Source organism: Ascaphus truei, chromosome 13 (genome assembly GCF_040206685.1).
Source record: "Ascaphus truei isolate aAscTru1 chromosome 13, aAscTru1.hap1, whole genome shotgun sequence".
In the NCBI taxonomy this organism is placed as follows: Eukaryota; Metazoa; Chordata; class Amphibia; order Anura; family Ascaphidae; genus Ascaphus; species Ascaphus truei.
Window position 1 is genome coordinate 11,590,213 of NC_134495.1, and position 13,585 is coordinate 11,603,797.

At 47.8% G+C, this 13,585-nt stretch overlaps 1 protein-coding gene across 1 annotated transcript; it reads right to left on the reverse strand.

Annotated features, from left to right (window-relative positions):
* Positions 1 to 1,715: 1,715 nt before the first annotated feature.
* On the reverse strand, positions 1,716 to 13,585 carry LOC142464503 (carbonic anhydrase 15-like). Its single transcript, XM_075567884.1, has 8 exons — positions 13,395 to 13,585; positions 11,236 to 11,271; positions 10,026 to 10,196; positions 8,283 to 8,443; positions 7,620 to 7,712; positions 7,442 to 7,508; positions 5,870 to 6,036; positions 1,716 to 1,977 (listed from the first exon to the last, which is right to left on the reverse strand). The coding sequence occupies exons 1-8, from the start codon at positions 13,459 to 13,461 to the stop codon at positions 1,768 to 1,770; spliced, it is 972 nt and encodes a 323-aa protein (XP_075423999.1). The 5' UTR covers positions 13,462 to 13,585; the 3' UTR covers positions 1,716 to 1,767.

The window sequence follows — 13,585 nt, forward strand, 5'->3', positions numbered from 1 at the left end:
CGATGCTCTGCGGCCTGGCAGTGAAGGGGTTATTGGGGCGACGCTCTGTGGCCTGGCAGTGAAGGGGTTATTGGGGCGACGCTCTGCGGCCTGGCAGTGAAGGGGTTATTGGGGCGATGACCTGCGGTCTAGCAGTGAAGGGGTTATTGGGGCGATGCTCTGCGGCCTGGCATTGAAGGGGTTATTGGGGCGATGCTCTGCGGCCTGGCATTGAAGGGGTTATTGGGGCGATGCTCTGCGGTCTGGCAGTGAAGAGGTTATTGGGGCGATGCTCTGCGATCTGGCAGTGAAGAGGTTATTGGGGCGACGCTCTGCGGTCTGGCAGTGAAGCGGTTATTGGGGCGACGCTCTGCGGTCTGGCAGTGAAGGGATTAGCTCTGGGTTTCCTCCCCCTGATTTCATGGTTCTCCGTCTGAAAGTCTGAAAGGAATTTTCCTCGATATAAGAAAATAAAGGTTTTGTAATGAAGCCAAGTGGAGCTCTGACAGAACCGGGGAGGGGAGGCTGGCACCGCTGCTGCCCACGCTGCGCCAGTCTTAGAAAGGGATTCCCAGGGCAATGTGTTTATGGGGAGGCTGGCACCGCTGCTGCCCATGCTGTACCACTCTTGTTTGTGTAGGAGAGGCTGGCACTGCTGCTGCCCCCACTGCGCCAGCCTTGTTTGTGTAGGGGAGCTGGCACTGCTGCTGCCCACACAGCGCCAGCCTTGTTTGTGTAGGGGAGCTGGCATGACTGAATGTTAGAGAAATGAAGAGCAAACACACGTGTGACTCAGAAATCTCATTATACAAAAGTCAGTGAGTTTAATAGTTTTTGGTGCAAATAAACGTAAATATTTCAATATAATACTATTATTATACAACCTACAAGGTGCCTGATCAGTGATCACGATCCCACCATCTGAAACCGCTTATTAAAGAAGTCCCAGAATTCACCGGGTTTGGCAAACAAAGAAAATCAATTCCCTTTCATTCATCTCACAGTTTAATTGCCGGTCCGAGCTGATTTTAACCTTTTCACTACCAGAGAAACTTCATCTTTATAGCAATTCTCTCCAGGAGTTAAAGATCTAAGTCAGCATCCCAGGCCTGTGCATTCTGGGACATGCAATTCTACATGTGAGGACAGAGTGACACCCCTCGCTCCAGAGTATCAGGGACAGGCTCAGACAGTCCTGGGTTTACATCTAATGTAGGGTGACCCCCTGGTTCTTTTCATTAAGTTTTTCTTTCAGGTTATGTGACCCGGCAGCCAGAGATAAAGTGTGTAAAGTAAATACGGATAATCACAATTAGAAAAAAACACTAAAATCCCAATAATAATAATAATAATAATTATTATTGTTTGTTCTTGTATAGCGCTGCTAGTTTTACATAGCGCTTTACAGAGACATTTTGCAGGCACAGGTCCCTGCCCCGTGGAGCTTACAATCTATGTTTTTGGTGCCTGAGGCACAGGGAGATAAAGTGACTTCCCCAAGGTCACAAGAAGCCGACACCGGGAATTGAACCAGGTTCCCCTGCTTCAAACTCAGTGCCAGTCAGTGTCTTTACTCACTGAGCCGCCCCTTCTCAATAACCTGTCATGTAAATATCACAGCACCAACACAATTTGGGAGCCCCCTACAGTGTGGCGCCACTGGTTGTTGCCCCGGTTTGCCCTTACTTAAGGCCACAATTGGTACCCCCCCTCCCCGCCCCTCCCTCCCCCCCGGACACGCTGATCCTGGAAATCTGGAGTCGGGTCCCAGCTGAAGGGGCACGGTGCTTAGAAGTGCAGTTGGCGCTGGGTGGTCAGGAACACGAGGCACAGGGTAAGAACAGGGGCACAGAGAGTGTTGGCACGCCCCGTGCTGGCAGCATGGGAGGCCCACACCTTGCGACCTTTCAGCGGCTGTGGGGGGCGAAAGTTGCCCGTCATTTTCAGTGGGGTCTCCCCCTGAGCTGTGAAGTGCGCCGTGTTTGTGAGGACGCCGAGCTGCAAAGACATAAAATAATGAATATCTCCCCTCCTAGTGAACTTTAATGTGGAGAGACAAGAGTGAGAGAGAGAGAAGAGTGAGAGAGAGGAGTGGGAGAGAGAAGAGAGAAGAGAGAGAGAGAGAGAGGAGTGGGAGAGAGAAGAGAGAAGAGAGAGAGAGACGAGAGAGAAAGAAGAGTGAGAGAGAGAAGGGAGAAGAGAGAGAGAGAAGAAAGAGAAGAGAGAAGAGAGAGAGAGACGAGAGACGAGAGAGAAAGAAGAGAGAGAGAAGAGAGAAGAGAGATAGAGACGAGAGAGAAAGAAGAGTGAGAGAGAGAAGGGAGAAGAGAGAGAGAGAAGAGAGAAGAGAGACGAGAGAGAAAGAAGAGTGAGAGAGAGAAAAGAGAAGAGAGAGAGAGAGAGAGAAGAGAGACGAGAGACGAGAGAGAGAAGATAGCAGCGCACACTGAAAACAAAGCCTCAGCAGAGGCAGGTGTGGGGCACGGTAAAGAGAAAATACTGTAGTTCCAGTCTGTGAGGATCCCTAGAGACCCGATATACCGGCACAGCACAAGGAATAATCACATAAAAGTGGTTTATTGGGTCCAAAATGCACACATATGCGCACACGTTTCGCTTCCCAGGGGGCCTTCTTCTGAAGGAGGGGGAGGGGAGAGGGGTAGGCGAGTGCCTTTTTTTCCGGGCAAGTGACATTTTTTTATAATTTGTCGAGCCTTGCGTATGTGTATACCGGTATTACCTCTGTACATGTATGTGTATACCGGTATTACCTCTGTACATGTATGTGTATACTGGTATTACCTCTGTACATGTATGTGTATACCGGTATTACCTCTCTGTACATGTATGTTTATACTGGTATTACCTCTGTACATGTATGTGTATACCGGTATTACCTCTGTACATGTATGTGTATACCGATATTACCTCTCTGGGCGTGTATGTGTATACCGGTATTACCTAAGTACATGTATGTGTATACCGGTATTAACTCTGTACATGTATGTGTATACCGATATTACCTCTCTGGGCGTGTATGTGTATACCGATATTACCTCTCTGGGCGTGTATGTGTATACCGGTATTACCTCTCTGGGCGTGTATGTGTCCGGTATTACCTCTCTGGGCGTGTATGTGTATACTGGTATTACCTCTCTGGGCGTGTATGTGTATACCGGTATTACCTCTCTGGACGTGTATGTGTCCGGTATTACCTCTCTTGGCGTGTATGTGTATACCGGTATTACCTCCCTCGGTGTATATGTGTATACCGGTATTACCTCTCTGGGAGTGTATGTGTATACCGGTATTACATCTCTGGGAGAGTATGTGTATACCGGTATTACCTCTCTGGGAGTGTATGTGTATACCGGTATTACCTCTCTGGGAGAGTATGTGTATACCGGTATTACCTCTCTGGGCGTGTATGTGTATACCGGTATTACCTCTCTGGGAGTGTCTGTGTATACCGGTATTACCTCTCTGGGCGTGTATGTGTATACCGGTATTACCTCTCTGGGCGTGTATGTGTATACCGGTATTACCTCTCTGGGCGTGTATGTGTATACCGGTATTACCTCTCTGGGCGTGTATGTGTATACCGGTATTACCTCTCTGGGCATGTATGTGTATACCGGTATTACCTCTCTGGGCGTGTATGTGTATAACGGTATTACCTCTCTGGGCGTGTATGTGTATACCGGTATTACCTCTCTGGGCGTGTATGTGTATACCGGTACAGGCAGTCCTCGTTTTACAACGCTTCGCTTTACAACGAATGGCTTATCCAACGCTATGCAATGCATACCTATATTCATTTTTACAACGCCAAAACGGCTTATCCAACGCTCTTACGTCGCTTTGCAACGTTGTGTATGTGTATGTGTGTATATATATATATACACATTCACATAAACAACGTTGCAAAGCTTCGTAAGAGCGTATATATATATAATTTTATACTATATAATATTATATTATACTATATAATATATTATTTATTATGTTATATTATATATATAATACAGTATATACACTATATAATTTATGTGGGTGCTGCATATCTTATTGCCTGCATAAAATATTTGGTGTATTTTAGTGTTAAAAATGCCTTAAGGAATGGAACCTTTCATTTAAACAGTGTTCCTATGGGAAAACGTGTTTCGCTTTACAACGTTTCGCTTTACAACGCCATTTTGAGTAACGCATTGTGTCGGATAACCGAGGACTGCCTGTATTACCTCTCTGGGTGTATATGTGTATACCGGTATTACCTCTCTGGGCGTGTATGTGTATACCGGTATTACCTCTCTGGGCGTGTATGTGTATACCGGTATTACCTCTCTGGGCGTGTATGTGTATACCGGTATTACCTCTCTTGGCGTGTATGTGTATACCGGTATTACCTAAGTACATGTATGTGTATACCGGTATTAACTCTGTACATGTATGTGTATACCGATATTACCTCTCTGGGCGTGTATGTGTATACCGGTATTACCTCTCTGGGCGTGTATGTGTCCGGTATTACCTCTCTGGGCGTGTATGTGTATACTGGTATTACCTCTCTGGGCGTGTATGTGTATACCGGTATTACCTCTCTGGACGTGTATGTGTCCGGTATTACCTCTCTTGGCGTGTATGTGTATACCGGTATTACCTCCCTCGGTGTATATGTGTATACCGGTATTACCTCTCTGGGAGTGTATGTGTATACCGGTATTACCTCTCTGGGAGAGTATGTGTATACCGGTATTACCTCTCTGGGAGTGTATGTGTATACCGGTATTACCTCTCTGGGAGAGTATGTGTATACCGGTATTACCTCTCTGGGCGTGTATGTGTATACCGGTATTACCTCTCTGGGCGTGTCTGTGTATACCGGTATTACCTCTCTGGGCGTGTATGTGTATACCGGTATTACCTCTCTGGGCGTGTATGTGTATACCGGTATTACCTCTCTGGGCGTGTATGTGTATACCGGTATTACCTCTCTGGGCGTGTATGTGTATACCGGTATTACCTCTCTGGGCGTGTATGTGTATACCGGTATTACCTCTCTTGGCGTGTATGTGTATACCGGTATTACCTCCCTCGGTGTATATGTGTATACCGGTATTACCTCTCTGGGAGTGTATGTGTATACCGGTGTTACCTCTCTGGGAGAGTATGTGTATACCGGTATTACCTCTCTGGGCTTGTATGTGTATACCGGTATTACCTCTCTGGGCCTGTATATGTATACCGGTATTACCTCTCTGGGTGTGTATGTGTATACCGCTATTACCTCTCTGGGCGTCTGTGTATACCGGTATTACCTCTCTGGGAGAGTATGTGTATACCGGTATTACCTCTCTGGGCGTGTATGTGTATACCGGTATTACCTCTCTGGGTGTATATGTGTATACCGGTATTACCTCTCTGGGCGTGTATGTGTATACCGTTATTTCCTCTCTGGACATAGTGACCTGACCGGCTTGGGGGGCCACGGTATTTCCCAGAGGAGGGAGAGAGCAGCGCTGTTACTAGGGGGCTGGGCAGCTTCCTCCATCCTAATTGGCTGCTGCTGGGTAATGCAACCAATCAGGAGGAGGTGTCAGGAGCCTGGGGGTGGGGCCAAGGAGAGGGGGAAACAGCATGGAGCAGAGAGAGGTGTGTGTGTTTGTGTGTCCTGAGCGCTTCACACCTTTCCCCATTGTGTCCAGTGTTATTGGAGACGCGACCTGGCGACTATATACCTGAGTGGGGACCATGTTATCGGAGAGGAGACCAATGACATCATATCAGTGGGAGATACAAAGTAGCCATTGCTACAGTGACCCATTGGGTGCTTTGCCATGTGCTGGCACTGCGAGGGTTAGAAAAGACCCAACTGACGACTTCTCCTTACTTGGGCTTGGCTAATGGTGACCGGCTGCTCAAACAGGGTCCAGATTACGGCCTCAGAGCAGTCCGGGGTGGTGAGAGAGCCCTGGTACCGATAATACCCGGAGAGCTTCTCACGGGGCGGGAGGAGGGTCTCCAGGGGGAAGGTGGGGGCCAAATCTATAAACTGACCTGAAATGGAAAGTGGGGGAGTGAGAGAGATACATGGGGGGTGGGGGACAGTGGAGGATAGGAGAGATGCAGGGGGGAGGGAGAGAGATACATGGGGGGGGGAACAGTGGGGGATAGGAGAGATGCGGGGGGGAGTGAGAGAGATACATGGGGGGGGGAACAGTGGGGGATAGGAGAGATGCGGGGGGGAGTGAGAGAGATTAACAAAACACAAAACCCCAGCAAGCTCTCTTTGGGAACCCCTGAGCCCCCACAAAATATAGGTATGTATATAAGTGTCAAAATGGAGTGCTATTGAGCGTGGCATATGTATACAACAGATGACAGAAGCTCAATGCTACATCCAACATGACAGAAATACACAGTAAAATACTTATATATTCTCTTGAAAAGGGTCATTTAGTTTAACCCTTTGGCCAAAGAGTTGTAAGCTTGCGAGCCACAACAAAGCAGACACCCGTTCGCAAGTCCTAACACTACCAGATAAAATACTAATATACCTCTGGCCAAAGGGTTAAACTAAATGACCCCTTTTCAAGAGAATATATAAGTATTTTACTGTGTATTTCTGTCATGTTGGATGTAGTATTGGGCTTCTCTGTAGTCTGGAGTGAGAGAGATACATGGGGGGGAGAGAAACAGTGGGGGATAGGAGAGATACAGAGGGGAGTGGGAGAGATACGGTGGGGAGTGGGAGAGATATGAGAGGCGGGAGTGGGAGAGATACAAGGGAGAGTGGGAGAGACACGGTGGGATGTGGGAGAGATACGAGAGGAGGGAGTGGGAGAGATACAAGAGGGGGAGTGGGAGAGATAGAGGGGGGACGGAGAGCGATACAGGAGGGGAGTGGGAGAGATACGGTGGGGAGTGGGAGAGATACGGTGGGGTTGGGAGAGATATGAGAGGGGGGAGTGGGAGAGATATGAGAGGGGGCAGTGGGAGAGATTCAAGGGGAGGGAGAGAGATACAGGAGGGGAGTAGGAGAGATATGCGGGAGAAGGAGAGAAATACAGGTAGGGAAAGAGAGAGATACAGGGGGGAGGGAGAGAGATACAGGGGAGGGAGAGAGATACAGGATGGGGGAGAGATACAGGGGCGGGAGGGAGAGAGATACAGGAGGGGAGAGGGAGAGAGATACAGGATGGGGGAGGGAGAGAGATACAGGGGGAGAGAGATACAGGGGCCAGAGGGAGAGAGATACAGGGGGGGGGAAAGAGATACAGGGGGAGGGAGGGAGTGAGAGAGATAGAGAGAGAGATAATGGGGGAGTGAGAGAGATAAGGGGGGGTGAGAGGGCCGGGGGAAGGAAGAGAAAGTGAGAGATGGAGTAGAGACTTAGGGGAAGAGAAGTGAGAGAGGGGGAGAAAGTCGGGGAACTGAAGGGATTATTACCCTGTGTACTCACCTTCCAAAGACACGTTCTTTATACCAGCCACCAGGGCGTTATAATTGGGATTATCGGCCTCCCCCACCTGAGGGGAGGGAAAAGTCACACAGAGACTATAGAGAGCAACCGCAACCGCAACCCCCTCCCACCTCCACACACACACGGGGGACCTCCAGGACCCTCGCATGCCCCTTACCGTGAAGAAGAAGCCGAGGACTGCCAGACCCTGGGGGTCCTTCTTGGCTTCGACGATACTCCGGTATTTGGCATTCATGTGAACAATATGCAGCTGTGGGCAGAGAAACAGTTATCCAGAATCCCCTGCATTACCCCTGATTTGCAAGGTGTTAGCAGCCCCCTCTGGCAAATAAAGGGCTATAGCAGGGGTCTCAAACTCAGTCCTGAAGGGACACCAACAGGCAAGGTTTTATGGATATCCCTGCTTCAGCACAGGGGGCTCAGTCTTTGACTGAGCCACTAATTGCGCCACCTGTGCTGAAGCAGGGATATCCATCAAACCTGGCCTGTTGGTGGCCCTTGAGGGTTGAGTTTGAGACCCCCGGGATATAGGATCACACAAGGCAAGAAGCTGGAAAGACCCCCAGGAGAGGGTAAATACTGGGAAGGGGACTCTTTCGATCTCATTTGCCCCCTGAACCGTCTGACCCTGCAAACAACTCCTCAACCGAATAACCTTCCAGCATCATTTATAGAGACCAGAACGCAGCGTCTTTCAGTTGCAAAACACAGCTACTTTGGGCATCGCATGGCTCAGTGTAAATACTGTGTGTCCCCTGCTCAGACATCCAGCCTCGTGGCACAGTGGGGTACACGTACAGGGTGACAGGCAGAGTGGTACCTCCATGGGGTATTGCTTTCCATCCAGCGTATGCTCTGACCCATTACTCTTGAGGCTCCCCCAGTGGAAGTGGAACTGCAGGACCCGGTATGTGCTGGGGAGGCCGGCGCCGCTGATATTAATCTGCCCCAAGGTCACCTCTTCTTCCAGGCTCACTAAGACTGCAGAGAGAGGGGGCAGATGTGAGGGGCAGTGTAACACTAGAGAGGCAGAGAGGGAGAGAGAGGGGGAGGGTGAGGGGGAGAGAGAGGGGGAGAGGGGAATGTTAAGGAAAGGGTTCTTTACAGTAAGGGCAGTTACAATGTGGAATTCATTACCCATGGAGACTGTGATGGCAGATACAGGAGATATGTTCAAAATAAGGTTGGGCATCTTTTTATAAGGAAAAGGTATGCAGGGCTATACCAAATAAGTAAACATGGGAAGGATGTTGATCCAGGGAGTAATCTGATTGACAATTCTTGGAGTCAGGAAGGAATTTATTTTTCCCCTTAGGAGATATCATTGGATAATGTGTCACTGGGGGTTTTGTTTGCCTTCCTCTGGATCACTATACTGTAAGTACGGATATAGGATAAAGTATCTGTCATCGTATCTAAAACCTGTTGCTTTTTTCCTCCGCAATATTACAAAGATTCGCCCTTTCTTCTGTTGCTCGACTGCTAACACTCTGACTCAGGCCCTCATTCTCTCCCGTCTCGATTACTGTAACCTCCTGCTGTCCGGCCTTCCTGCCTCTCCCCTGTCTCCCCTACAATCTATCCTAAACGCTGCTGCCAGAATCACTCTACTCTTTCCTAAATCTGTCTCAGTGTCTCCCCTGCTCAAATCCCTCTCCTGGCTTCCGATCAAATCCCGTATCACCGACTCAATTCTCCTCCTCACTTTTAAAGCTATACACTCCTCTGCTCCTCCTTACATCTCAGTCCTAATTTCTCACTATGCACCATCCCGACGCTTGCATTCTTCTCAAAGATGTCTTCTCTCTACCCCCTTTGTATCTAAAGCACTATCCCGCCTTAAACCTCTCTCACTGACTGCCCCGCACCTCTGGAATGCCCTTCCCCTCAACACCCGACTATCACCCTCTGTAACCACCATTCAGACCCACCTCCTATGGTCTCTGTATGTCCTTCCTACCTACCAATGTGATTGTAAGCTCTTCGGAGCAGGGACTCCTCTTCCTAAATGTTAATTTTTAAGTTCATTCCCATGATCTGTTATTTGTTATTTATATGATTGTCACGTGTATTACTGCTGTGAAGTGCTGTGTACATTAATGGCGCTATATAAATAAAGACATGCATACATACATACATCTAAATTTAGCATAGGTTGAACTTGATGGACATATGTCTATTTTCAACCTCATCTACTACTGTATCTGACTGTGTAACTATGTGACTACTATGTAACTATATAACTATGTAGCTATCATGCTAACTACTATGTATTAAGAGAGAAGTAAAAAAAGAAGAAATGTGGAAAGGGGAGGGGTAATGCTGGGTTGGGAGAGGTAGAGGGGAGGGGTAGAGCCGGGTTGGAAGAGGGGAGGGAGAGAGAGCACTCGTATTTAACATAGTGAGACTCAGGCGTAATAGGCTGTTAACGTGTGTTTGTAACTGTGTTACTCCTCTTTAGTATCCATAGGGAACCAGAGAGAGGGACACAAACAGAGTGCTACAGAGAGCACAGGTCTGTCCTGGGGGTGAGACAGTCAGTAACTCCCACGAGACTCCTCACCTGTGTGCCCATCGTTCATGAGCTTCCAGCGGCCGGTGGGAGACAGGTCATAGCCCTGGAACACGATGTCCCCCAGCTGACTATCCCTGCTCACTCCGGACCTCGCGATGTTGATGGGGGACTGGTTGTCACCCCCACAGTTATGGTTAATGTCCTTCCAGTGATCTGGACCTGACCCCACACAGACCCAGAAACCTGCTCAGAACCTTTTCACTGACAGTTGGTCTTAATCTCTCTATATTAAAGATATACAGTATATATGTGTGCAGAGGTATCGGTACCGTGTTAGCCGAGCTTAATAATCAAAAACAAATAGTCAATACCGTTCTGTGGCTAACGAAATGCTTTTATTTGTGAGAGCTTTCGAGATACACTGATCTCTTCTTCCGGCGGTGTTACAATGGATAAAGCCAAAAAATGTACTTTCAAACAGGGCAGCTAGGAATGTTATCGGTGAGTGAAGCCTATCCCTCCCCCCTGTGCAGTATGCGATTTATGACTTAAGGTGTTAAATAGTCCCTGAATGTTTGTGATGTTAGAGTGTGCATGTATGTGTGTAAATCTTAATTTATAAAGCGCCCACAGTGTATATAGCGCTTTACAAAAGGTGTGTGTAGAGGGGGAGTGTATAACAATGGTGTGGGTAGGTGTTGAAATGTAAGAGGGTGTTGCATTTCTGTGCATGTGTGTGGCTACTATGTGGTCCCTATTGGTATAAAGGGATAGAATTACTGTACATTGTAATTTGTATGTATAAGAGACAGGTGTGTGCATTCATACGGTGCAGTATTTAGAGACAAGGGCCTCAGCTCTTGTGGGAAGAGAGTTCTGTGTCAGGGTAGTGGCTCATGAAGCTGCGGTCTCGGTTTAGGCCACCGGTGAGTGTCGCAAATAGTTTAATAAATTTGTATTCATGCAACCGTCTCATTTTCGGTGTTCTGAGATTACCTTTGAGTATGGCCACCTTCAGATCGTTATATAACAACGGGTGTCCTACATTTTAAAATTAACCCCCCCCCCCCCGTGTCATCTGACCTTTATGAATATTAATGATCAGTAAAATAAGGGCAATGTTTAACCTTTATTCCTAATTAATCAGGATTTGCCTGCGGCTGAAGTCGTGATAAAGTTTACATCTGGGTAAAATGCAGCCGTTCCTGAAAATAAGCACGACGCGCTGTATGATAATGCTGAGTATCTCTATACTCACCGCACTTAGGGCTCCGGGAGAAGTAGCACCATTGACCTGTGGACAGATACACAGTGATATCGCCAGGTACCTTATTGCCCCAATAAAACTTACACCCACTGACAAGTGATCTGTCATAACACTGTCCCAGTCCATTGTAGCTCCATTGACAAGAATGAACATCAGGAGTATGGTTGCCAACAAGTAATAGCCCTTTTAGCGGAACCCTACGATTACCAATATGTCCCATATAGACCCACGTTACACGTTGCATATTTCATGAACACTACTGACATCACCCATGTGCCTCTCTGCCTCTCTCCCTCTCTCCCTCTCTGCCTCTCTCCCTCTCTCCCTCTCTCCCTCTCTGCCTCTCTGCCTCTCTGCCTCTCTGCCTCTCTGCCTCTCTGCCTCTCTGCCTCTCTGCCTCTCTGCCTCTCTGCCTCTCTGCCTCTCTGCCTCTCTCCCTCTCTGCCTCTCTGCCTCTCTGCCTCTCTGCCTCTCTGCCTCTCTGCCATCGTGAATTTGTGGCCGTTTTTGATTCTGCTCACGGTGGATTTAGGAAGTTGCTGTCTCCTCGTCACTTAAACATAGCTGCATTCTTCCCTAATAAGATCTAAACAGCATATTCAATAAAATAGGGACCGTAGAGAGCTGTGTGCGCGCACAGGGCTTTCCAAACCTCACAGGTCGGAAACCCCCTTGATGAAGCGTCATCCGACGTGAAACGCGTAGAGGTTCGGTCATACGTTACTACGACGTGATGATGGACGTTCGACGCCGACTTGCCCATCTCCCACTCCACGAGGACGCCAACTCCGACTGATCTACAAACCACTTGGCGGTTGGACTGTTTCCTTTTCCATCATAGGACTGTGTTTGGGATTGCGGGACCTGGTTCTGTCTAGGACCTGACCCATTTGGTTATGCCCTACTTGGGTGTGAGAGATTGAAGGAGTCATTTGACCTTTTTTCTATATGTAAGTGTTTTACTTTGCTATTTTTTAGATACATTTATTTTAAACTGATATTGTGTTCTCCCCTTTTTACGCACTTTTTCTGTTTTTATAAATTAAAAACCTCACAGGTCTCCTCTTCGTGTGAAACCTGGAATGATGGAAAAGCTCAGTACACATGTCTATGGAGCATTATCTTGCTGGTTCATTAAAAAGGTACCACCAGCAGCTACAAAGTTACACTTCAGCAGGAGAAACAGGTCTCTGTGTATACGCTGCACAGTGTGACGTGAATTGCAATAAAGTGTCCGTGAGAGGAAAGGTTTCGCAGCACGAAGACATTGGATGAAAATAAAGACTGAACATTTCTACGTAGACAGGGTGATAGGAACGAATATCAATTGGATGAATTTAGGGGTCAAATCAAGACGTTCAGAGCCCCCAAAAAAGACAGAGATATAGACATTTACAAGCGATCCCGGTATGGTGGTCCCAGCGGGAGCGGAGTATCGCAGACTTTTTATTTACCACCCACAATTCTGCCTCCTTTTTAAAAGAAAAGACATTACAGTTTAAAGGCCGTCTCCCATTCTGTTTCTGTGTCATAATTATCGGATCGTTATTCCCACACTTATCACCTGAGATCTGACTCCAAAAGACTGTTCATGGTCCCAAGGCTCAACAAAGTATCCGGCCGCTCCTCCTTCTCTCACTGTGCACCCCAAAACTGTAACAACCTACCGGAGACTCTCACATCCACCACCAGTTTAAGTTCTTTCAAAACTAAGGCTGTCTCACATTTGAATCTGGTCTGTAACTGTTTCATATGCCCATAATATATATTATCTGTAACTGTTTTATACTCCCATAATATATATTATATTTAACTGTGCATGCAATGTCTTGTATATAATGTATACCCTGCTCATTTATGTAACTGTATTTGTAACCATGTATTATTTGTCTTAACTCTGTGCCCAGGACATACGTGAAAACGAGCGGTAACTCTCACTGTATTACTTCCAGGTAAAACATTTTATAAATAAATTAAATTAAAGGTGGGAAGAGCTTCCCCCCCCCGAAGGTTGAAATAAGGTACAGGACCACTAATTTTTCCTAAGGCACTTGGACCGCGGGCATTTACTTGTTTGTCCGGGGACCGGCAGGCTCACCAGTATACAGAGGACACTCGGAGAAAGTTGAAGACATAACGCTGGGTCTCACCTCCTCCGGCGACCGCTACAATTAGAGGCAACGCGAGGAAAGTCCCACAAAGCTGAGGCACCCACATGCTGTCCCTGTACGGTGACGTGTCACTCAGCCCTCAGCACCTCTCACACGGTGTCACCGGTGTCCAGCAGCTGTCCCTCACCGCTCACTGCACACGCAGACTGGACACAGACCCTCCCCAGCCC